The 25,194-nt window shown below is 43.0% G+C and overlaps 5 protein-coding genes across 5 annotated transcripts; 3 read left to right on the forward strand and 2 right to left on the reverse strand.

Moving 5' to 3' along the window:
- The first annotated feature begins 158 nt into the window (after positions 1-158).
- On the forward strand, positions 159-2,063 carry LOC112936650 (uncharacterized). Its single transcript, XM_026020859.2, has 4 exons — positions 159-664; positions 775-832; positions 994-1,210; positions 1,289-2,063. The coding sequence occupies exons 1-4, from the start codon at positions 493-495 to the stop codon at positions 1,355-1,357; spliced, it is 516 nt and encodes a 171-aa protein (XP_025876644.1). The 5' UTR covers positions 159-492; the 3' UTR covers positions 1,358-2,063.
- A 111-nt stretch (positions 2,064-2,174) lies between these two features.
- Positions 2,175-3,982, forward strand: LOC136351122 (uncharacterized). Its single transcript, XM_066304639.1, has 2 exons — positions 2,175-3,744; positions 3,837-3,982. The coding sequence occupies exon 1, from the start codon at positions 2,409-2,411 to the stop codon at positions 3,741-3,743; it is 1,335 nt and encodes a 444-aa protein (XP_066160736.1). The 5' UTR covers positions 2,175-2,408; the 3' UTR covers position 3,744; positions 3,837-3,982.
- A 1,360-nt stretch (positions 3,983-5,342) lies between these two features.
- LOC4349398 (protein ARABIDILLO 1) lies at positions 5,343-14,245 on the reverse strand. The gene is made up of 12 exons (XM_015758803.3): positions 12,593-14,245; positions 12,337-12,495; positions 12,170-12,250; positions 11,937-12,068; positions 11,151-11,278; positions 10,954-11,041; positions 10,481-10,575; positions 9,179-9,242; positions 7,936-8,111; positions 6,626-6,847; positions 6,354-6,438; positions 5,343-6,029 (listed from the first exon to the last, which is right to left on the reverse strand). The coding sequence occupies exons 1-12, from the start codon at positions 14,009-14,011 to the stop codon at positions 5,853-5,855; spliced, it is 2,826 nt and encodes a 941-aa protein (XP_015614289.1). The 5' UTR covers positions 14,012-14,245; the 3' UTR covers positions 5,343-5,852.
- Positions 14,246-14,626: 381 nt separating this feature from the next.
- Positions 14,627-19,783, reverse strand: LOC4349399 (uncharacterized). The gene is made up of 6 exons (XM_015758804.3): positions 19,502-19,783; positions 17,100-17,588; positions 16,181-16,402; positions 16,003-16,087; positions 15,750-15,860; positions 14,627-15,387 (listed from the first exon to the last, which is right to left on the reverse strand). The coding sequence occupies exons 1-6, from the start codon at positions 19,616-19,618 to the stop codon at positions 14,999-15,001; spliced, it is 1,413 nt and encodes a 470-aa protein (XP_015614290.1). The 5' UTR covers positions 19,619-19,783; the 3' UTR covers positions 14,627-14,998.
- A 2,033-nt stretch (positions 19,784-21,816) lies between these two features.
- On the forward strand, positions 21,817-24,871 carry LOC4349400 (uncharacterized). Its single transcript, XM_015758658.2, has 7 exons — positions 21,817-22,032; positions 22,480-22,568; positions 22,717-22,792; positions 23,447-23,496; positions 23,579-23,890; positions 24,042-24,080; positions 24,416-24,871. The coding sequence occupies exons 1-7, from the start codon at positions 21,891-21,893 to the stop codon at positions 24,602-24,604; spliced, it is 897 nt and encodes a 298-aa protein (XP_015614144.1). The 5' UTR covers positions 21,817-21,890; the 3' UTR covers positions 24,605-24,871.
- The last annotated feature ends 323 nt before the right edge of the window (positions 24,872-25,194 follow it).

Consider the following 25,194-nt stretch of genomic DNA (forward strand, 5'->3'; position numbering starts at 1 on the left):
GTTAGGCTTCCTCCAATGGTGCCTTGTAAGCTATCTCATAACATGTCCACATCATCATGTATCCTATGTGGAGGAAAGAGAAGGCAAAAAATCAATCCATCTATCTCCTATTCCCACGCCTATCTCGCTCAGTTACCGATGCCGTATGAGCCTGTGCAAGAGATAGCAGTCGACTCTTCCACACCAAAATCAGATCTCGTGCTCCCTTCCCCCAAATCGCCCCGCCGCACCTCCCGCCCACCCCCGCACGCTGCACCCCGTTCCCGCACGATCCCGCGCGCTGCAATTCGCTCCCCCACCCCCTGGCGCGCCAATTTGCTCTCCCCCGCGCAAATCCTCCAGCCACCCGCGCGCCAATCCTTCCCTTGCACCCTCCCTCCTCTTTTCTTCTCCAGTGTGTGAAATCTTCCTCGGCGGCGTCGACGTATCCGTTTCCACGAGCACAACGACGAATCCACTCCTCTTGCCAATGACGACGAGCTGTAGAGCAGGATGAGCTGCCGGTCCAAACGACAAGTAGCTCCGCGGCCGCCGCCACCGTCGTCGTCGCCGCCGCCGCCGCCGCCGTCGGGATCTACGACTGCCTCTGGGTGCTTCGATGCTGCCTCGTCTGCCTTCTTTCAGGCCAGTACTGCAATGGCTCCTCCTCTAGGAGGCCAACCAGGTACTGTACCGTACACTCAAACCTGATGGGGATTGCAGTGGCTCTGCCTTGCTTGCTTCCTGGATGTTAGAGTAGAACAATAAGCTGATGATGCTCTCAACGATGTGCAGGGTTGTGGAACGGATCTTTGCCACACACCAACTCCTTTGACCCTGCATCCTCAGATTGGTAAGAAACCAATTTGCTTGTGTGTTGTTTCTGCAAGAAACAAGCAAATTCCTTTTTGTTGAGACTATTTAGATTGTAGAATTAATAATGTTTTAGCACAGATAGGAAATGTGTTGTTTCTTCCTCGCTCATAGTCATGATTTTGGCTCCTGATATTTCAGTGGTATGGATATACATCCACCTGGTGGTTTCCTAAGCATGTTACAAAGTGGTCAACAGCCATTAGTCCCACCTCATGTTTTGTTCCCAGCAACATGGCCACCTATGCCACCTATGGCACCAACAACTAATTCAGGCACTATCATCAACTTAGATGATGGTGACGATGTTAGGACTGCTAAGCGTCTTACATGGGCATCAGATGAGGACTTGCGGTTGGTGAGTAAAATTTTAGACAACTTGCAGGGATTTGTACCATCATTCTGAAACTTTACTAACACATAATGCTAAATGTAGGTGAGTGCATGGCTGTACCACTCTAATGATCCGATCAATGGAAATGGCAAGAAGAATGAGAGCTACTAGGGAGATGTAGTTGAATTATACAACAGCACTACACCTATTAACCGGAAAAGGGAAGTAAAGCATCTCAAAGATCGATGGCAAAGGATTAAGAGATGGGTGGGATTTTTCTGCGCCTCCTGGAAGAAGGCTGCATTAGTTTATACTAGTGGATATTCAGATGATCAGTTGAGAGACTTTGCTAATCAGTTTTATGTGGATGACTATCCTAACGAAGGTCCATTCACAGTTTTGCACTGTTGGAAGGTTCTTCGTGATGAACCCAAGTGGCATGCTGTTTTGGAGGAGCTTGAAAAGCCACACAAGCGGAGCTTGGATGATGGAAGTGACACACTATCACAAAAAGATATCGGAGAAAAGGAGCGCCCAATGGGGAGGAATGAAGCTAAGAAACAACGCAATGGCAAAGGCAAAGGCAAAGGCAAGGATGATGATGACAGTTTACATGAAGATATGAAGAAGTACATGGATGTTCAAGCTGCAGCTAGCAAACGACATGAAGAGTTTTTAGGGACTCAGCACCGTATTTCAGATGCAAAAGTTGAAGTAGCAAGGCTTAGGAGAGAGGCTGTCTTGACGGAATCATATCAAAAATTGATGAGCATGGACACTAGTCAAATGACTGATGAGATAAGCTGAGCACGTGATGGGTCTCAAGATGTTGAGGGAGAAACTGCTTGGTGATATAATCTAAGGTATTTTCTGTCAATCACCATGCACTTTATTGTTAGTCAATGTTCAACAAATGACCATGTATTGTAATATGTATTCTTAGTCAATGTACCACAAATAACCATGCATTGTAATCTGTATTATTAGTCAATGTACCACAAATAACCATAAATTATAATCTGTATTCTTAGTCAATGTACCACAAATTAATCTGTACCATGTGACTATATATTGCTCTGTTATATTCAGTCTAGCAAAACAATCCAGCACTGTCCTCCTCTGTTCCTTCTATCCAGTACTATTCTTCCTATTCTATTCTGCCTCATTTGTTCCTTCCATCCAGTCCAACACTTCCTCATCTGTTCCTTCCATCCAGTAAAACATGTCGGATGAGTTTGACAATTCCATAGACCCAGCCGAGATTTACACTACAGATATGTTCATGGCAGAGCATAGTGTCCTTAACTCTTTTGCCGGGCGGATCGACAGAAGGATTAAGGCCAGACTAGAAGGAGGTACATCTAGGCGTACAAGTGGTCCAAGGAAGTACATCAATAGGAACCATGAAGGAGCCCATGATCAACTATTTGCTGATTATTTTGCTGAAGATCCTCTCTACTCTGCTGCAACATTCCGTAGAAGGTTCCGGATGAGAAGGCATGTGTTCCTACACATTGTGGATGAACTAGGCAAGTGGTCTTCCTATTTTACACATAGAGTAGATTGTACTGGATGCCTTGGGCACTCACCATTGCAGAAGTGCACTGCAGCGATCCGTATGCTTGCATATGGGACTGCTGCTGACACTCTTGATGAGTACTTGAAGGTTCCCCAGAGTACTGCTCTAGAGTGCTTAGAAAATTTTGTGGAAGGTGTCGTCGAGGTATTTAGTAGTAGGTACCTGCGTCGTCCCACGGCTGAGGATCTCGAGCGTTTGCTCCAAGTTGGAGAGTCTCGTGGATTCCCTGGGATGTTGGGAAGCATTGACTGCATGCACTGGCGATGGAAAAATTGCCCAACCGCATGGAAGGGACAATATACCCGAGGTGACCAAAAGTATCCAACTATTATCCTTGAGGCTGTAGCTTCATATGACCTTCATATTTGGCATGCATTCTTTGGTATTCCTGGGTCCAACAATGACATTAATGTGCTCAATCAGTCCCCTCTGTTTATTGAAGCAATAAAAGGTGAAGCTCCCCAAATCCAATTTATTGTCAATGGGACACAATACAACACGGGATATTATCTTGCTGATGGAATTTATCCGGAATGGGCAGCCTTTGTAAAGTCTATAAGATCTCCTCAACTAGAGAAGCACAAGCTGTTTGCAAGGGAACAAGAAGGGAAACGGAAAGATATTGAGCGTGCTTTTGGGGTGTTGCAAGCTCGCTTCAACATCGTGCATCGTCCAGCACGATCATGGAGCCAAAAAGTTCTTCGAAAAATCATGCAAGCTTGTGTAATTCTCCACAACATGATAGTGGAAGACGAGGGAGAAATGGCAGAAGATCCTATTGACTTGAATGCTGCCCCAGGAACATCAATTGTTCTTCCACCAGAAGTTCATGCAGGGAGTAATGATCACCCAAGCTTCAGCGATGTGCGGCGAAGAAATGCTTCTATCCGAGCCAAACCAATCCATAGCCAGCTTAAAAATGACTTAATTGAGCATATTTGGCAACGGTTTCAAACTAGGCAAAATAATTCAGTATAATGTAAGCTCTAGTGTACAATTTCATTGTAATTTTATCTTAGACTGACTGTATTTATCACTTTCACTTACTGTACATGTTTTTCTCTCTACCAGGGGCGAACAGATTCGATGTCTTTTACTTGTTTTTGTGGCTGCGGTCCAGCTTTTGGTGATCTTGTTCAAGGAATGGGATAAGCACTTCTGGTTGCTGTCCAGCTTTTGGTGGTTGTCGAACTCTTCTATCACTTCTGTGACGTGATGCAGTCTTTTTTTTCCCTTCAGTTTGCTCTTTTCCGCATTGTACTAAAGTGCCATGATATGGCTATGATGTTATCTAGTTACTGTTGTGGACCGTGAGTTGGAAGAATTGCACTTCATTGTTATATACTCTAAGTCGACGTTGTGCTATTTATCTATATTCACACTATGCTGAGATGTTCATTTTTAATCGACAGATCTTTTGAATAGCATCACATGAAGGACCATAGAGATATTGTGTAGTTTATCACCATGTCATTTACTACCCATGCTGCCATAAAAGCAAGAAGAGATAACCTTAGAGAGTTCATTAGAGAAACTATCTCTTGTTCTATCTCTTAGATGTGTACGATTTATGAGCTAGCAGTTGTCTCAACCTTTGAAGGAGGCCTTACTAAAATAAGTGCAGTGCAGAATGACTCAGTAGTCAGGATGGTATGTGACGCCGACGTAGCAACTAGTCATAATTTTTTTATAAAATAAAGTAAGGCTCCCATGTCATCCTCCCCCTCTCTTCCTCATCCCTTGCTGCTCGTACAGTGCCACCGTCCAGCCACGCCCTCCTCTCATGCCGGCACTGCTGTTTCTGCCTCCTCCGTTGTCCTTGTTGCCGTCACCGTCCATTGCGAAGAACGCCAGCTTTGGTGTGTGCCCCGTTGATGTGCATGCATGTGTGGTTCTCAGAGTACGACAAACCGAGTACGCGTGCTAGGCCGAGATGGCGACGATGGAGCCGAAGAGGATCCCGACGAACGATGCATGGAGAACCCCCCCCCCCACCCCTTCCGGAGGGGGGGGGTGGGGGTTCCTGTCAATCGTCGACGCATGTACGTACTCCATGCCGAGGCCGGGGAATGCAGAAGAGATCGTAGGTGTCGAGTGAAGAACCCCATGCCGAAGAAGAAGACGATGTTGGGTTTGATGGCACCACAGACTGTCGACGAAGGGACCGATCAAGGTGATGTCAATGGAAGGTTTGCACGGCGGGAAAAAAACACGCCGGCAGCGATGGTGCCTGCCATCTCCGGCGACGCCCACCACCGTTGCCCTCTCCTCGCACAGTATCTTGTGTGGCGCCGCTGACGTACGGTAGAGAGTAGTACAACTACCTTTGTTGGTAAAAAGAACTACGAGGCATGCATGTTCCCGTGCGTCCGCGCTTCTCAAACTGTTAAACGGTATATCTTTTACAGCAATTTTCTGTAGAAAAATTGCTTTAAAAATCATACTAACTCATTTTTCTTGCTTTAAAAATCACACTTAATTAATCGTGCAGCTCCATTTTTCTTGCTGGAGGTGAGGGTTCCCATCCCTCACCCAAGTACTCCACTAAGCACCAGTTTTCACTGTACACCTTGCAAATTCCAGAAACATAAACTTTATATAGTAATCAGTACATTTACAAAGTTACAGCGCAGGTGGAGCAGCCTAGTCTGGCACCACCACACCTCATTAATCAACAAATAAACTTACTGTATACCGCATGAAGGTCCTGAATTCCCATCGCCGGTGACATTTCAAAGTTACTTTTACACACCAAATGAATAAAAGAAAATTGCACACGCCCCCCACGTCGCAAACAAAAAAGGCAAGAAAAACTACTCTATGGGTTCCCCTCATGGAGAGGCATGAAGCGACTCCCCAACCCTCCCGATTGCCTCGTTCATGTTTACTCAGCTCACAGCTCTCTTTAGGTGATTCTACCTACATCCCGAAACAAACAGCCTGCACATGCCGAGTGGTAATGTGACACAAGCTTTGAAAGCCAAAACATTACCTTGGGCCGCAATTTTGCGATGTTTTGAACAGGCTGAGAAGGCTGCTGAAGAAATGCCTTGTTGGAAGATTAGCATAAGCTCCACTGCTGTGCTTTCATGTTGAAGTCCCTGTCTGATGGTGTTCCAAATTTCTGAGGACAATTCTTGCAAAGACTTTGGCTTCGATAGAAGCGGTCGTGGCTGCTGCTGCTGCGCGCAAGACTCGAGCTGCCCCTGCTTTCTGCAGGAGACCCGCATGGTGCACTGCGTGCCGACCTCCAGGGATTGTGAACTGCATTATGTTGGGAGTATTCTCATTAGATCTATAAGTATGTTTTGCTGGATGGTAAAATCATTTTGCATCAAATAGAAGAGCAGATGGAAGTCCTCTTGTGTGAATGTCTGAGTATTTTGTGTGCGCACGTGTGTTTGAGAGATAAAAACACAAATACATGCAAGCATGATATTAATCATGAGGTATGGTTCCTCTTCTTAGAACAGATCAATGGTGCTCAACTTTCATAATGTCTTGTGCATGCGGAATAGCCAAGGAATACGTTGGTTCTCAATAGATAGGGGTCTTCAGAATATTAAGATGGTACGGAAGGAAACAAACCTGAAGAAGGGCAAAGGCAGCACAAGCGCGAAGAATTGATGCAGGATTCCGGAGCATGGCAACAAATCTAGCGATCTCGGCACCACTGAAGGGAAGTAAAGGACTATATTAGTACTACATTCCTCTTAGCTACATTGCTACCAAGACAGGTCCAAAATAAGATGAACGGGACAAGCATGAATCCGGTTTAAAATGTTCCACATGCTCTGCCTAAAGAATAGCCAGCTAAACTTCAGGAATAGTAAAACTTTAGTGAAAGAATAAAGCCAAACCTGCATCTCAGGTGTCCAGCTTCTTGTATAAACACTGCATCAGCAATCTGAGATAGTGCTGCTGAGGCTGAGGAGGTGGAAGCCGTAGTGAAAACTTGTGGGTCCGAAAATGTCAGAACAAAAGTCTGTATATGCTTCAAAGCCATTCTCCTAGCTCCCTCAACATTAACACTCTTGGAACTGCCCTCTGATGACGTCCCAACCAATGCAACCTCATCCATTCTGTCATTTGAGAAAATTCAGTTTTAGACTTTGCAAATTTCTTATTAAGATAATATTGCACATCAGCAATGGCCTATGCACTACACGTTTTTTGTCAAGCAAAACACAGTCCGATTATACAAGTAATCTGCTAGCCATGCTAGTATGCTGCGAAAGATAAAGCCAAGTACATCACATTGTGATACTGTGTTAGCATCTACAGTTAACTGCTTTTCAAGTAAGTAGTACAAGGAAATGGGAACTATTTAATATAAAAATATAACTATTAAATACAGAAAGAATATAATTCTTAATAGCAACAACAATAAAAATAATGCTGTCAAGTTTCAATGCAAAAGAAACCAATTCAAATACTGCTGCAAAAAAATAAATCTTATTTGCCAAAAAAATGCCATGTGCTTGCACAATTTAATACGACAGTAGGAAAGTTAGCAGGGGATGCACACCAACAATAGGCTGATCTACAATGGTAAGTTAACTTTTTAATTCCTCAGAAGTGGTTTTTACCAATCATTGAATACAGACGCTCTCTCTCTCTCTCTCTCAGAGAGAATATGTGGAGCCCTTAAAGTATCAATGTATCACTCATGGATGTTATTCTTCAATAAGGAGAGTAAGGAGTTAAGGTAACTATAGTCAGACATTACTAAGAAAACAATTAACAGAAGCAATATATACAAACCAACTTAAACGGAGCTTGTAGGCTCATAGCTACAAACAGAATGTCAAATGAGCCCTAAACTTGCAATCTAAGTTGCTGCTGAAAAATAAGCAACTTGGTGATTAATTGAAGTCACCAAACTCTTTTATAAACCAATGCATATTTTTCTGTGTGTGTAGAATAACTAATCGTCATAATAAGGCTCGAAGCACTGTGTATATTGCATTCAAGACAAAGGTATATCACAAAGAACATGAATAGATAGAATTATGAAGATAACACTACTGGATCAATCGGCATTCTAGAATAACTGTGTGCTGTTAGCCTGCTGGTAGAGTTTAAAGTCCTTATACAAATCAAAATTGAATGAAATACACCATAATTCAAAAGCAAACAGATAAAATAATCGGTTTGAAAAACAACATACCTTCCATCGAACATATAAGCAAGGGCTAGCGCAGACATGAAACGTGCCATTTTTGACCCTGATGATGAGCAAAGCCGCACTAGAATAGGAACCCCACCTTCTTCAACAATACAGAGAGCATTACCAGAATAGAAAGCAAGATTCCATAGTGCCCCTGCAGCTGTCTCGTGAACATCCTGAATAAACAGAAAGTCGTCATATCTAGAGTAAGGAATAGCATTCATTCCCAATGACAGATAAAACATTTATTCCCAACGATAGATATAACAATCTACAGTAACTGTCAATGCCAACGTTCCTTGTTTTATCCATAATTTTATTTTTTTTTCAAAAAAAACTTACACCCGTTACCATATTAAAAAGAGAGAGAAAAACTACCCTCTTTATCAAACAATGGGCTGGGCTGTGCACTCTAACAAACAAACAGAATAAATTGACGTGAGATCAAAGTACTATCAAACCATTAGAGAACAAATAAATTGCATGCCTGCAGCAGGCAGCAGGACAATATTAATACTCAAATAAATGATGTTTTCCCCATCAGAATATGTTCTCTCAAGCAATTGGAATAATATTATATAAACTGGAATAACATTATATAAACAGTGGCACAGCCAGGATTTTCCTAGGCATGGTTAGAAAACAATGGCATGAAGCAACAAATTAAGTTGAAATGGATTAAGGATGTTTAAATCTGATAAGATAAATGAATGTTTTTAGTCACTTGGACATATAAGTTGCATACATGTGCGTATATGTTAGTAAAAGCATATACTTGATCTTGTGCCCAAAATAAATAAATAAATAAATAAAATCAGGGTACAAATATATCCCCATGAATCATCGCCACTGGATATAAAGTTGACTAAAAAAGTTTAATACATATACTACATTGAACTCCTGAAAGGCATGTACAAAAAGAATAACACGACGAGTGGTAGCTTCATAAAACCAGAACATTAGGTAAAAGCACAAGCTGAAGGTGGCGCACTAACCATGAAATTACTTATAATCAAGTAGCTACTTCAACAAACTCGTCTGTTTGTTCATGGACAATACTAGTCAAACGTATCTCAAGATATGACAGACTACGGCATGGAGCAACTAATATTTCCAGGTGCCAGGCAGAAGGTCTATCATAAAGAAAAAAAGTGATTTGGAGTCCCTAAGTAACAGAATGTATTCGCACATCAATATATGATGTATCAGACATAAAGAATATACAATTGTAAATGAAACTTACTTCAACATCTGATTGTGCCAGTGTGAGCAAAGGTGCGACACCACCCTCCTGTCCAATTGCCATACTGAAAAAGGCAAATAAAAGTTGTCAACAAGAATGTTGGAGAAAGGAATAACAAGCGATAGATGGAGGAAATTATCTGGTACGGAAAGACGAGAGATGCAGTTCTCTTTATTGCAGCAAGTCTGTAAAAAAGGCCAACTAGGGAGAGAGAGAGAGAGAGAGAGAGAATTGATTACAAGTTGCGACCTAAAAGGGGCGCTCCTCATTCATTTACAGGCAGTTATCAGACACTCGCCTCACACTGTGCCTACACTTACCCTCCAGACAAAAATTTCATCCATCGCTTGCACATATGATCTGGAATTCATCAGCACTAATTTTCCAGTAGCTATATTATTAACCCAAAACAGACCACACCCTGCTACTACCATCTAACACCAGGGTCACCAAAAAAGTCTATGGAAATAGGAGGCAATCTACAAAAAAAATGGTTAAAGTGGATCGTGTGCTAAGATAATGCAATTCAAAATAAGCATGCAGTGCAAACCATCCACCATCTATATCCATCAAGCCATCAAGAGCTTTGAAGTTGAGTGCGAGATTGAAGTGTTCAAGTGTGGTCCTGAATTTAGCGCAGGCACAGCTGTCATTAAGGCTGTGTTCTTTCCCCTTCTTTCCCAACTCACCTCCCCCTTTTTTCGCGCGCACGCTTTTCAAACTGCTAAAAGGTGTGTTTTTCACAAAAAGTTTTCTATAGGAAAGTTGCTTTAAAAAATCATATTAATCCATTTTTCAAGTTTTTTAGGCTAATACTTAATTAATCATGCATTAATGGGCAACACTGTTTTACATGTGGGGAGGTGGAGTTCCCAACTCCACCTCCTGAACTCAGCCTAAGTGTAAGTGTGTAACTAACTTTGATATCAGCATATTTTCATCATGTGTGAAGCTATCTGATATGAATGTTAGGAAATATAGAAACTCAGGACCAATCTAGGCATACCACAATGTGCAATTTTTAACAATTGCTGTGCATGACATCTAAAAGTGAACTGTGAACGGATTCAAATTTGACTTAGGAGAGTAAGTGTTTTTTTAAATTATTAATACACTTTTCTTGATTGACACTAAGCTAGCTTTCACTAATTCCAAAAAAAAAAGTGCATTACTAAGTTTAAGTGTTTATGGACAATCAACTTGTACACTTCATCAGCTAGGCATGTCACAAAGAATATCTTAAAAATAGGTCAATCTGGTAGTTGGTGCAAGTTCAGTTCATGAGCAAGCATATGAAGTTACCTGTTAGCTTCTGAAACAGATAGTCCCCATAATGCGCCAGCAGCTCTCTCCTGAAGGCCTTCCGAAGCATTCAAACATTCTTGTGCAAGTGAAACCTAAAATATGAAAGCCATCTATGTGAAAAATATAAACAGCTTATTTAAGTCTATTTATGAAAAGATGGGAGGAGCACACACAAATGATCTTTAAAACATTGTGTCCTAGAACCAGTTCCACGGGTAAACATAGAAGATTTATTATTATTTAGTTGATAGTCGGTATAACACAGTACTAATAAACATATTCAAGAGAATATGTTCAATCAGAATTAATCAAATAACTAGAGGTTTCTACAGACCAATATTTTTATTCAGAACTGCTATATGAAAAACTTTATAGAGGGATTGCATCTATTTACTGAACTAGATGTACTGCTTAATACAATGTTGATCAAAGGATGCAAAGCTGTGTTAAAGCACAAATGGGGCACGTACCAAAGCTTCAACGCCACCCGCAGCAGCAATGCCTTCACGGTTTCTATCATCAAATGACAGATTCCACAGAGCACCAGCAGCTTCTTGTCTAATTAAATGCACAGGAATCACAATATTAAATTAGGATAATATAAAGTATAATTTAATGGCAAAATCAGGCGTTGCAACTTAAAACAGCACATCAGCTAGAAGTATACCTTACACCCTCATTTTGAGAGCTTGTTAGCTGCACTAATGCCTCAAGAGCCCCTGCTTCCTGACCCACAGCGGCATTATTATTGTTGTTATCTCCATGTGCGGCTAAGTTAGCTAATGCCCTTGCAGCCTACATGAACAACAGTGATAGTATTAGAAAGTAAATGCAGTACATATACAGTGATTGTGAGCATGTAAAAGACAAAGCACTAGGTAGCAAGTTAGATGGAGCATTTATTTGTAGAGCTTAAAACGCAGCAAACTGCTACTATAAGAAAATAGCAATTTTAAGTGGCTCCACGACAAATCCAATTGTTTTAAAGCAGATATAGATTGTGCAAGTTGAGAATAAACTGTATCTTGGAATTACATGTACATGGTAAGAGTCCAGTCAGCATCCCGACAAATCATTTGAGATAAGTATGGCAGGTACAGACTTTCCTTTCTTATAGGAAATTGGGAATCCACGTGGCTCATGCCATGAGATTGAGCGATCTGATAAATATAAAAAATCATCCAAGTCCATGCATGAAAAGTTGCACCCAGTGCTTAATCAATGAAGTAGGCGTGAACCAAGAGATCCTCATTTGGCAGGATAAAGTTCAATATGCAAGCATAAAATAAAGATAGCATGTGCACAGGTCATCCCGTTTTGTCTTTATCGTGCTTCCTATTTTGTAGATCTTGTACCGTTAGTTGTATTATCAGAGCTAGCAAAAAAAGCTATGGTATAACTAGCTGACTAGAACGAATGCGTACAAGCATGACGACATGATGTACCCGCTCACCTGTTCTAGGACACCCTCAAGTTTACATGATCGAGCAAGCATGACCAAAGCATGGACACCACCAGCCTTTGCAACTTCCATGCTACACTTGTCATCAGCAGCTAGGTTTGCAAGTGCCCCAGCAGCACGTTCCTAAAGAAAAAGAGCAACCGTTATAAAAAATTTATTATCCAGAAAAGGATAGCAAGCAGCATTGAAATTACTGAAAATTGAGAAGTATCAAAGATACATACAAGAACTCCATCAGTCCCAGCAGGCCAGCGGAGTATGAGATCGACCAAAGCCTTTATACCACCAGCTGCTGCAATGGCTGCCTGAAAAAGAATAATCAATATATTGTTAGTACCAGCAACACATCAGACATTGCAATCAGAGTATTCAGCATCCAAGGAGTGACAACCTTGTGCTCCTCACCCACGGAGAGATTCCAAAGGCCACCAGCAGCTTCTTCAGCAACAAGCCGATTCATTGACCTGGCCAAATTGGTTAGTATTGTGATACCTCCCTCGTCTGCAACTGCCTTTGCAACCTTGGCATTCACCGATAAGTTGGCAATAGCCTGAAGTCACATTAACAACTGTAAGAAAATGGTAATACCAAACATAGTAGATATCGGCAATTAGATCCAGGGATTCAGCTAAAATGGACATCATTACCTTTGCTGCTTCTGACTGTGCACTCTCCCTTGAACACCTTGCAAGGTCCAGTAGCATTGGAATGCCCCCAACACGCATCACTGCCTCTGATCTTGCAGCATCCACATTCGCGCTCTCGTCATCAATAACCACAAACGTAGCAAGTGTGGTAGCTGCACGCTCCTGTACATCCTCCTGAGAGCTCTTCACCAAACTCAGCAGCATATCTGCGCCCTGCTGCAGCCAGAAGTCATCCATTCCTTGCGGGTTGGACTCCGCTATCCGTAGAAGTGTCTGCGACAGGATCCACTCGAGCCAGCTCATCATATCACCAAGTGCATTGTCTTTGCCCTTCCAGTTACATTCATTGAACACCTCATTCTCCTTCACAACCTTATCAGGAAAAAGTGAGACGACCGATTTGAAAATGTGGCTTGTAATGGTGAGTACAAGCTTGCCCTTGGAGTTGCTAAATGCTCCAGGATTGTGTGCCTGTTCCTCCTCAACAGATTTGCAGTTAAGCGTGCATATAAGCTTGAGGGTTTTGGAGTGGGAGATGAGCCTAGAGATGGCACTTGGTGAGACATCGGTGCGGGACACATCAACGGCAACAAGGGAGGGCAGCTGAGCCCAGGAGGTGGATGCTGTAGCCCATTTCAGGTTGTGACATCCAGCGACGGAGAGGAACCGGAGGGATAGGATGCCGGCGATGGCGGCCTCATCTACGGATCCGCAGTCGAGGAAGGCGACGTCTTCTAGGAGGGGGCAGTAGCGCGCGAGCGCTCCGATGGCGTCCGCGTCGGCATCGCGGAGACCCGAGAGGCGCAGGCGGCGGAGGCGCGAGCAGCAGAAGGCTACTTGGCGGAGGGCGTCGCTGGAGATGCGTTCGAGTGGGTCGGGCCCGATCTGGAGGCTCTCGAGGGCCTCGTGCCGCGCCGCGAGGACGGCGAGCGTGGCGTCCGTGAGGCCGCGGCAGCCGTCGGCCACCACCTCCCGGAGCCCCCGCGCGCGGAGGCCCGAGGCTGCCGCCGCCGCCTCGTGCCCCCGCAGCCGCAGCCGCCGCAGGCTCCCGCACCGCGACGAGAGCGACGACGCCACCTCGGCGTCGCACCGGTGCGCGCGGAGGTCGAGCGCGCTCCACAGGCACGGCGACGCCCCCAGGTCCCTCCACGTCCTGCACGCGGCCGCCATGCTCGCCCGGTCGCGGTAGTTCAGTCGCCCGAACAGCTGCAGCACCGTGTCATCCGGCAGCGTCCTCCAGTCCACCACGCAGCTCCCGCTCCCGCCACCGCCACCCCCCCTCGCCGCCACCGCCACCCCCAAACCCCCCCGCCGCCGACTCGACGACGAGCAGCTCACCAGCTCCCTCTCCTCATCCGCCGCCACATCCTTACCCTTCCCACCGTCCTTGCACAGCCGGCGGCGCACCCGGCGCGTCATCCCCACCCCTCACGCCGCCGGGATCGAGTAGGGTTCGGTGCCACTCGAGCCCCAATTCGGGGGAGGGGGATCCGATTCGCGGGCACGCGGATGCAGGAGGAGGAGGGCGGTGGTGGTAGCTCCGATTCGCGCGCGGCGGCGGATCGTGCGGGGGTGGGTGGATCGGCTCGCTCGCTCGCGCGAGGCGAGCTAGCTTCCCTGCCCTTTCCTCCTCCTCTGCGGTGCGGTGACGGCAAGGGGAGAACTGGAAGGGGTGGGCAATTTATATATAGCGTATGCGGGTACGCGTATGCGTATTCCGGGCTCCAAAATACGGCGACCTGGGCTACGGAGTATACGGTAATACGGTATATATATATAGCGGTAGTAGCAGTACGCACGTAACGTCAAGGCAAGGTAAAGCTGGTTTATGTACATCCTGCAGCTTTTGATCAGCTCGAGAGAGGAGTTTTTACTGTGTTTCAGAAGAATGTAAATAAATTTGATCAGAAGAGAATCGTACTTTTGGAATTGGAATCCGAGTAGGAAAGGCAACTTCACTGCATTGTAGCTAAAAAATGGGTTGGGAACTTGGGATGTTCAAAAGGATTTTGACGACTTCATGCACAGGCCATATTAGCATTCAACGCTGGAAAACGGATATTACACGTTAAATGGAGTAAAGATTCCACGTTTACTGACATCTACAAAAAAACAATCTAGCCAGTTTCAAGGAGCGTAGGGTGTGTAGCAAAGATGGTTTAAGAATATCAGATGCAGCCTACAACGACAGCGTCTCTATGTGTTTTAAAGCGGAAAGAAACATGTGTCTTCCCTCCCATTGTTAGAGCAAGGCATACAAAGCTCACATTCATCTTCTGAGCTATCATCAGATCGATCAGCAACTTCAGAACAAGCTGTTACCCAGGTACATCTATCGATATGATACAAATGTAGATCCACTGATTAAAAGCTGCACATCCCATTGTTAGAGCAAGGCCTGCAAGTTCATTCATCTTCTGAGGTAACATCAGATTGATCAGCCTCTTCTTCCTCTGGCAAAGGAGAGACAATTGCGGCACAGCAGAAAGAATCACGGTCCTTCAGGAGGAGGCAAGTTCCATCTGAGTTCCATTTCAAGTCCACAACCCGAAAGTTTGGCAACGGAACGTTGACGCAGCATGCACCAGATGGTGTCCACATGTACAGGTGCGGACTCTCCGTGCAGAAAACAAGGCGTGGGCAATTAGGGTCCCAAGCGGCAGCACGGATTGGATCTTTCTGAACAAGAACAGCAGCAAGATCAAGGCGGCAGATATCCCATATCCAAAGAGCAGTTGGCATATTGTCATTCCGAGTGAAGAAATAGTGACTGTCGCTGCTCCATGACAGCATACCTGCACATGAATTGCAAGGTGAGATTAGTTCAGCTACAGAGAAAAAAGAACCCTTAATAGTAGAATATGAAATGTTAACAATGCAGTTTATACTGAACCATATTCTACTAGAAATTCATGAATGGCCAACACAAATCACGCAAGGGGATTTTAGTACTTAGAAGGGTTATCGATAATGTTTATAGTAGGAACCATTATCACAGTTTACAAAATGAATTAGAGATCTACTGCACATCAGATACAGAATGTGTAATAGTAACTACAGTAGTTCACAAGTTCATGACACTGGTCACAAGTGTATTAGGCATTAGGAAAAAGACCAACATCCTGATCCATATGCATGAGAAATAGGAGCAACTAACCAATTCCCTGCTTGGGGTTGGGCTTGTCTGTAACGGGTTTCTGTGAAGGCAAAGTGATTGGAGCATCCATCACAGCATACTTAACTCGAGAACCTCCCTCTGTCCCATTTTCTGACCACAAAAAAAGATCAGTCTCCAAAACTAAACATAAGGTTAGCGCTGGCCCTAACACAAGGCATCATAAAACATGCCAAATAATTTATCAAAAAAGGAGGAACAAGATGCGATATAAAAGTATCGTTAGTAATCTCACCAGCACCATTGCCTTGCATGTTACGGGAGAATCCTTCACTTAGGCATAACTCTGACATGTCAAGCTGCCATGGATCATCCACTTCCTGTGACATTTTGTAGTTACAATCAGATACCATGAACAGAAAAACACTAGATCTGCTAAGATGTCAATTAGTGATAGATATCAGTAGGCTTACCTTAAATATAGCAGCATTAGTAGGATTTCGAATAGATGCTGCGTGTGAGAACTCAGCAAAAGTTTTCCATGTCAGGTGGTTCAAAGTCCGAACTGCTTGATCATAGCTGCCAACTGCTAAAAACTGTCCACATGGTGACCACGCAACAGTTTTCACACCTAATCCACTTTCATATGCTAAGTACTTGAACAGGCACCTCCCATCCGGTGAATATATCAGAACCTGTGACAATCATGTTCTTAGGATTATCAGTTTAAATCCAAAAACTGCTAACAACAACATAAGAGTAGAACAAGAGATTAGTATCCGTTGAGATGAACCCTATATTTTATCTAAAGCAGAAAAAAAAAACATAGCTCTATAAAAACAGACTGGGATGAACCCTTAAGAGTACAATAAGAAATTAGTTCAGCTACAGAGAAAGGAGAACTATTAATAGTAGAATATAAAATAAGTTCAGCTACACAGAAAAGAGAACCCTTAAGAGTAGATAAGAGATTAGTTTCGCTGCAGAGAGAAATGACTCAATGAGCTCTTGAACAGGATATTGGTTAAGAAATAACCCTGTATGTTTTGGGGGAGTCATGACCCAATATACCAACTGATTGATCATTAAAGTCCAACTAATAACCAGATCCGTCAATGTAATCAAATATCAACCGAGAAACTTGAGTAAACCAGAATAAGCAAAAAAAAATTGTTATAAGTGCCATTTGAAGAAAAGGTGGTGTGGTTTGCCATACATGCAAGATAAAGTAATTCACAACCAGTGCCCATCTAAATTCTGAAGTAAATAAGTGACCCTACCAACAAAAAGTATTAACAAGTTATATGCATATATAATGACATACAGTAAATGATGATGATTTTCAAAAGTAAGCAAATAAAACAACAATGGGAGTACAATGAAGAGATGCACCTTGTATTCCAGAAGTGAATCCCAGACCACAATAGCACTATCATCTGGTGACCACTCAACACCTGCCAAGTCTACCGTGTCAACAGCAAAGACACTCATTATCTCCCAGGAATGGCATGACAGCAAATTTACATAATCCTTGCAGTCACGCCTAGTACAGATTGCAGCGAACTTCCCGTCTTTAGTAAAAGAAACACCTCTGGAGGCATGCTTTGGCCACTGTACATGTATGCATGCTGTATTTACAAGAGACCAAACAGTCAGACGGAGCTGAAACTCTGATGTTGTTAGTATATGACGACTGTCAGGGCTCCAGCGAGCATATGCAATCCCAGCAGGGCCCTCATCAATCTTGCAGGTCCAGTCAGGCTGGCTCAGTGACCAAGCCTGCACCATGGGTCGCTTGTAAAGTCCACATAGAATATACTCTGAATCCGGTGCCCAGTCCAGAAAGCTTATCTTGTCCACACATGAAAACAACTGCACCACCTGCATAAATTAAAGCAAACCATACATTGTTGTCAATTGTATTCTCTAGATATGACTAGCAGTTCTTATATAAATCTCCCCAGAAACAGCATGCACTCATTAGCCACTATACGATACCATTTGGTATTAACATTTCTTTGGTCCAGCCATACTGCCAATTACTCATGAACCCTGGCTACAGATCAGGCAAAACAAGGAACATTTCATATTTTCTGTGAATTAGAAGGCTCAAATTTTAGCTATACCAGATGACAATACCCCCTATCACAAATTCAGCAACTACTCCAGAAGGCCCAAAACTTTTAAGCCTGCATTCCAATTCCCAAGCACTAAGTGTGTGCACCCAATATGATGCCCATTGGATGTCAGTACATACTAGGAGATGATTGTGAATTGGTAATCTCTCTCCTACACAGTTTCAACAGTTATTACATAGAATATATGGCCGACAGATTGTCTTATTAATACAATATATTCCTAGAGTTATACTGTTCACAAATATGCAAAAGATTTGTGGGGTTATATAATAGTACAATGTATTCAGGCATTTATTGCTGTGATATGATTAAAGGTATGTTAAAGGGTCAGTGTTCACCAAGGCACTATCAGATAGTGGATCAGTACAGTCCTTGCCCGCCCAGCCAGATACAAAGCTAGAAATGAGGGAGGGGCCAGCAAGAAGGCCAAACCAAGGGAGCAGAGAGTTGAGCATCCGCAGTACAAGTAGCGGCGCCAATTAGCCAATTACAGTGATGGGGCTGAAAAATTCAGGCTGAGTGGAGGCAAAATCTGGTGCCTGAAAGATGTACTTCTCACCTCAGATCTGGCCAACTTAAAGTAGAACAACAGACAACATAACCTGAGAGGTGGCATGCAGACATGGTGGTGGAGGATGACGATGCCATGGCTGCACCCCTACTTGCTCGCTCAGTCTCAGTCTCCTATGCCAGAATGTAATGTAATGCCGCTGCTCTGTGTGCATGTTGTGACGGGGGTGGGGGTGGGGGTGGGGGGGGATAGCCTATTTTGTCGCTTTTGAGAAAACATTAAATGCTAGGCCTAGGCCTTAAGCTTGCCTACTCCCTTGTACGTAGTCCGTATACGTACTAGGGCAATGCCAGCTACCCCAAATTGTCTATTGCCTCCACCTTTGCCCCATTATCTACTTTCTCATAGGTACTTCCTCTCCTCTAAATCATTCCCCTTCCCTTCCCACTCAGCATCTCCCTATCACAGGGCCCGTCGTGCCCACCATGCATGTCTCCATACCTTCTTAGATCATCGAGAAGGATAGCAAGTCTATGATGTCAAGCTCTACCTTAGACTTCCTACAGCCACCCTAGGCAAGCTGACCTCCTAGCGCACCTATTTTGGCAAAATCGTGGTAGGAGGGTGCTGCCTAAAACTAGAAATTTCCATGTCAATCACACCAAATAAAGAAATATTTTCACTGTTTAGTTGGTGAGCCTATATTATACATATCTGGCTTATCGAATATAGATATCATATCTACAGAAGTATTTGAACAATGAGTAGGCTGATGATTTTAATCGTAGGTATTAAAGGCACAGTACAACATATAGTCTCATTATCACTCTCCTCAAACATAAACATGCATATCATGGTATCTAGTCCGCACAATTGAGCAGGTAATCTAGCTAGCTTGGTACTGATTTCGTCCATCCAGTACAAACCTACCCTGAACCCTAGGCTACGGATCGGGCAAAACTAGGCGCAATTCCTGAACCAGAACACTCAAAATTGAGCCCAGCGGTAGATGGCATTTCCCCCAACCCCAGATTCAGCGACTACTCCAGAAGGCACAAACCCTAAACCCGCATTCCAGTTCCGGACCACTAAAACAGGATCAAGCGGGGGAGGAAGGAGGTGAGGGGGGGGAATGGCGCGGATACCTTGAGGGAGACGACGTCCCGGACGACGAGGCGGTAGTCGACGGCGACGGCGAGGTAGCGGCCGTCGGGGGAGAAGCAGCACGGCCCCGTCTGCTTGTACGCCTCCGTGAACTCCATCCCTTCGCCTTCCCCTTGTCACGCGGCGGCGGGCGGGCGGGCCCGGCGCCGGATCGGGCGGCGGAAGCGAGACCGGGGGGCTCTCGCCGGCGTCGAGGTGGGGGAGAAGAATGCAAATCTACTCGCCTGAAATTTTTTTTTCCCTTGCTATTTTGGACGCCCCGTGGTTGGAATTTGAAATTGTTTGGAGGGTAGAGATGATAAGTGGGAACGTATGTACGCGCGCCACCGCCTAACGAGTGGGAACGTTTGTCTGTGCCCGTAGAGCGGAGCAGCGGTAGGCTCCTCCAGGCTCCAGTGCACCCGATCGTTGTCGTTGATACGGTGAGAATCGTGTAATCCCACCTTAAAATTTTTCAGCATGTCATATCGAATGTTTGAACATCTATATAAAGTAGTATTAAATATAAACGCTAAAAAATAACTAATTACACATAGTGCGACTAATTTGCGAGATGAATTTTTAAGACTAATGGCTCCATGATTTGACAATATTGTGCTATAGTAAACGTTTGCTAATGACGGATTAATTAGGCTTAATAAATTTCTCTCGCAGTTTACTAAACGGCTTGTTTGGTAACTCGAGGGAAGGGGATTGGGAGTTTACACGAGGGAATTGATGATGAGATTAAGATAGGAATTTGATTTTTAATCCCAATATCTTGTTTGGTAAAGGTGATGGAAATTAATAGGGAGTTTAGGAGATTAGGTCATTAATAAAAAAAGGATGGCTGAGATTCGTTTAAACAACGTAAAGGAGGAATTCCCTCCCAATTACCTGTCCCTACTCAAGTATTGAAAAGGAGGGAGTTCCTTCCTCAATTCTCCATCCCCATCCCACTAAAATTCTCATGCCTCCCATCCAAACAAAAACACTTAATAGCATCATCTCTCTAAACTCCCAATCCCTGCTAAAAACTCCCTCCAACCAAACAGGCCGTAAGGGATTATGTAATTAGTTTTTTTATTAGTGCCCGAACACCCCATACGACACCCTATATAATACTCGATGTGACACGCCAAAACTTTACACCCATGAATCTAAACACCCCCATACTCCTACATGAGTTGTAAAAAAAAAGATTATTACTTACTATACAATTTTCTTTCATGTATTTATATATTTTGTAATTTGATCAATTATTCAAATGTTTCAAATGACTGTGTTGTATGGTGTGATTTTTGGAGAAAAAAATGCAATTTACATTCTTGATAAATCATTCAAAGGTTAAAAAATAATTGAGGTGATGTGGTTTCATGAAATAAAAAGATAATTAGTATTAACTATATTTAGTAGATATGAACTTTATAGGTATATACGATACTTTGTTTGTCGATGTTTTTTAGCCTTCTATCCACGATTTTAAATGTATACAGTTTATTACCCCTTTGTTTCATAAAAGTACATATAATTTTAGACCGGCAATGTTTTAGTTTCATCGGTCCTGTCTTATATCAAACTTATATGAATATTAAAGAAAAAGAAAGGACAACATATTACTTAAGCATATTACGTTCACCATGTAAATTCCATTCATAATAATCAAACAACTAAAAGATATCAATGATCTAATCAAAGCAATTATTAGTCAAAACAGCCAAATACTTAAAAAAAAGCTAATTATTCTTCCATTGGTAAGAAAACAGTCGGAATCAGCAGCATCTCTTCAGAACTAACCGGTAATTGACCATATTTATCATTTAAACTACTCAGTATCAACATTAATACGATAAAAAAATTAGAAAAAACAAAATTTAAAAATAGACAAAAACGGTACGATCGGAAATAGTACCCCTTAAACAGAAACGACGTCTGGTCGATCGAGAATTTCCGTGACCATTTTCATCCCTAGGTAAGTGACATAAGCATCGACAGCGAAGTGTCTATAATAACTCATTGATCTCAAGATACGTCGACCCATTATTTGAAGGAAATCAGATAAATATATGCGCGTATTTATAGGAGTTAGCGTGCGCGTGTTTATATAAAACCATGAGTCATACCATGTTATTTGAAAAATAAATTATGAAAAGGGAGGGGCTATAGAGGACCCATGTAGAACGTGACAATGTCAGCCAAGGATATAGAAAGGCTGCATCCATCTTCCAGCCCAGGAACACAGTCGCAACTCTTAATCTCAAAAGTCCAAAAAACACCCTTGTAGTCTTCTTAGCCAGTGGCAATAAGCCCAAGACCCAACGGCGGGCTGACGGCTCACAATTCCCATCCTGCCGCCGGCGGCTACCGCGGGCGGTGCTCGACTCGACCTCGATGGCGAGCTCGCGGGAGCGGAGGCTTCCGCCGCCGGCGTACCGGATGGAGAACCCCTTCAGCGTGAAGGTGCTCCAGGTCTTCACCGGCTTCGGCGTCGGCTGCGGCGTCGGCATCGGCGTCGGCCGCCCCATCTACCTAGGTATAGCAAAGCTTCCGAAGCTAAGTGATTCCGCCGTTTCCTGGATAGTTTGGGTCTGGGGATTGGGATGGACATCGATCCGGTCGGCCATGAGTCGGTGGGTTTCGCATTTCGTCGAGCGGCTGAGGGTTGTGATTATTGCCCGCCCCTGGCTTGTGGCCATTTCGTCGAACAGTTCGTGTCGTGTGTCACCGCACATAGTTCCATTGCTTGAACTGTGGATAAGATAGTAGATGATAAAAATGGGATGTTTGCTGGTGCATAGGAATACAGTTTACTTTTAGTTAAGTCTACTAGTCTGTCGAACTGACACTGGTATTGTGCACTTCCCCTCTTCACAGACTACAGACCACAGTTACTGCCCCATACTGCCATACTATAGGGCATTTAGGGCTCGATGATTAATTTCAATGACTTTAAGTAGTTGGCTTCTGTCTTGATGGATAGGTGTCATACCGGGGCTTAATCAAGTTATGACCGCAACAAGGGGCGCAACGGATGCCTTTTCAGGCGTAACAAGGCATGTTAATTCCGCTGTAAGTAAAGATAATCCTTGTGTAACCACGAATAATTAGGTGCCAATCACGTTAGTAGGATACTTTTGACTTATGTTAATCTAATTATGTATTTTGGACTTGTCTCGATCTAATTCTGCTGTTTTTCTTCCTTATTTTTGTGCTCTAGCTAAGGAAGTCAGGGTTAAAGAACATTGAAGCAGGCATTGGCTGTGGAGTTGGTATAGGCCACGGTTTTGGAATAGGTACATATTGCAGCTTTTCCATGTAGTTAGTCCTCTAAATTTTCTTTTGGTGCTGTCCTAGTAGGAACTATTGTCAGTCAAGGTCATCTTTTGTGCTTGATATCCTCATATCTTGAGCATATCTTTCCTGTTTATTACTTTTGCAGTGATCACGCCATTTTTTTTAACATTTGTATTATCAGAAACCAAAACATGTGTTCTTGCTAGGCGGTGGCAATGTCATGCTTTATTCATAGTTTCTTTTTTATACAGCAATCAGATTAAATTTAGGCACCTGGTGAATTGGTGATACTTTGATTCTTTTGTATGTTTTTTATTTTCATTGACTGCTGCAGCAGATCTATCAGTTCATCTAATCTAGTCCAAAAATGAAGTGATAATTGAGGGGACTCATTTAATAGAACCACATTTCATACTTTCGCACCTAGCATACTAGCACACTCCCTAAATAGGATCCATGGAAATATCTATAATATCTGCAACGCTTCCAGGTCATTGTTTTTGTTAGTAGAAATCATCAGCTGCCAAGCCTCTGCTATTTTACTCTTATTTATATTCTATATCAAATGCTACACATCTGTTAAATATTTTTCTTGCATAAGCATGCAAACTTGTTTGATCTGAAGCTGAACCATTAAGTATCTCAATACTCAGGAATTGCATTGAAGCCACAAGTAATTCATGGAATTCAGTCAACCGTTGGAGTACAAACCTAAACTTTGATCACCTGAATTTTTCTTTGTTTCCCTTTTTGGTGTATGAATTCTAAGGGAACTTTTTCTCTAGGAACTTATGTCTAAGTTCACTTCTAGGCTGAAGGATACCCCAACTTTGTCATCTGCACCAAATATGGCTGGTTCTGTGCCTAGCAATGGACAAGCTCCCAATGGTGTGTCCATTGATCTAAAGGCTAAGACCACGAAAAGTAATTTCCACCATACAAGTAATGAAACATCACAAGTAAAACCAGCTCCTGGGTTGCAAAGCCAGCATGGAATGCAACCAGATATGACTGAAAGTCGGACTGAAAAGGTTGTTGCCAACTTTCTACAGTCTCCCCTGTTCCAGGATGAAACCAAGATGGACATCAGAGATGTGGTATGCACTAAAACATTACCTCAAATATCTAACCTGCACTATATATATTGCACAATTATGGGTTGCCCCTATGCCTCTCGCTGCTAAAATTTGCTTAGTCAGACATGTTATTCATGGACTTTGAACACTCTTTTCTTTGTTCTTTTTGCAGGCTAGAAATTCACATGGGATGGATAATGTGCTGGAATTGGTGAGTCCAGTTATACCTAGTGTTTCTTATGCTATACTCCATAATCCCACTCTTGCTTGGTTGTTCCATCCTCATTCTTTGAATTTGATATGTTCTACTCACGCCATCCCATACAGCCCCCTTAACATGAAGCGCCTCTAATAGTCTAATATTTTTAACAAGTAATGTAGCATTAAAACATGATTTCACAAGTAAAGTTCTATAACAGAATTTTGTCTTGCATTTGTTTTAAAACTTAGTTCTGTATAGTGTACAGAATGGTCCACGGTTGTCTTTCTACCTATGTTTATGCCTTCACTGCTGTCTGCTAACTGAGCTTTTCATTTCTGACCCAGTTGCTGAAGCACCAAAGAATTATTGACGAACTGCGGGACGAGAACGACAAGCTCCGTCAAATGCTCATAGAAGAACTCAAGGTTTCACCTTCCAAGTTACAATTAGATCATAAAAATGGAGTGAAGGCCTACAACCCATGCTCGGACTGCTTTGATTGCCGGAGGCGAAGTCGAAAAACAAGAAGATGATAATGGAATTGCAGGATTGCATTTTGGCTATTTTCGCAATCCTTTGCAATTTCTTGGATTCTTCAGTAGCTAAATAGTTCATCGGATTAGCTTTCGACATAATATCCTCAGCAGAAGATCCACTCTTGTTGTTCAGGCCAGTTATGTTACCTATCTCCTGAACATTCGTGAACACTTGATCCAATTGATGCGTTACTTCTGTGCTGAACATGCGCAGACTGATAGCATCACAGCAGTACGTGATTTTAGTTCTCTCTTTGGATTCTATTCAATGCAGTCAAATCTAAAATCATTAGTAGATGCAAAACTATTAAGGTTTAAAATATAAAATTTATATTAGTAGATTATCTGTGAAAAACTCTTTTATATAGTTATATTTTAAATATTTTTTATAAATATAACTTTTTATAGCATAACCGTATAGTTTGAGAAATCAATGACAAAACATTTGTACCGGAGGCGGTAATACCTTTTTCTTTTCTGCCGAAGTAGAGAGTTTTCTTTCCTTTTTTTTTTTGTGATAGGAGTTGAGAGTTGAGACGTGCCAGGTGGAGTTCTACTGCAGCAACGGGGGAGGCTGCTTTTCTGTG

Source organism: Oryza sativa, chromosome 10 (assembly GCF_034140825.1).
Source record: "Oryza sativa Japonica Group chromosome 10, ASM3414082v1".
In the NCBI taxonomy this organism is placed as follows: Eukaryota; Viridiplantae; Streptophyta; class Magnoliopsida; order Poales; family Poaceae; genus Oryza; species Oryza sativa.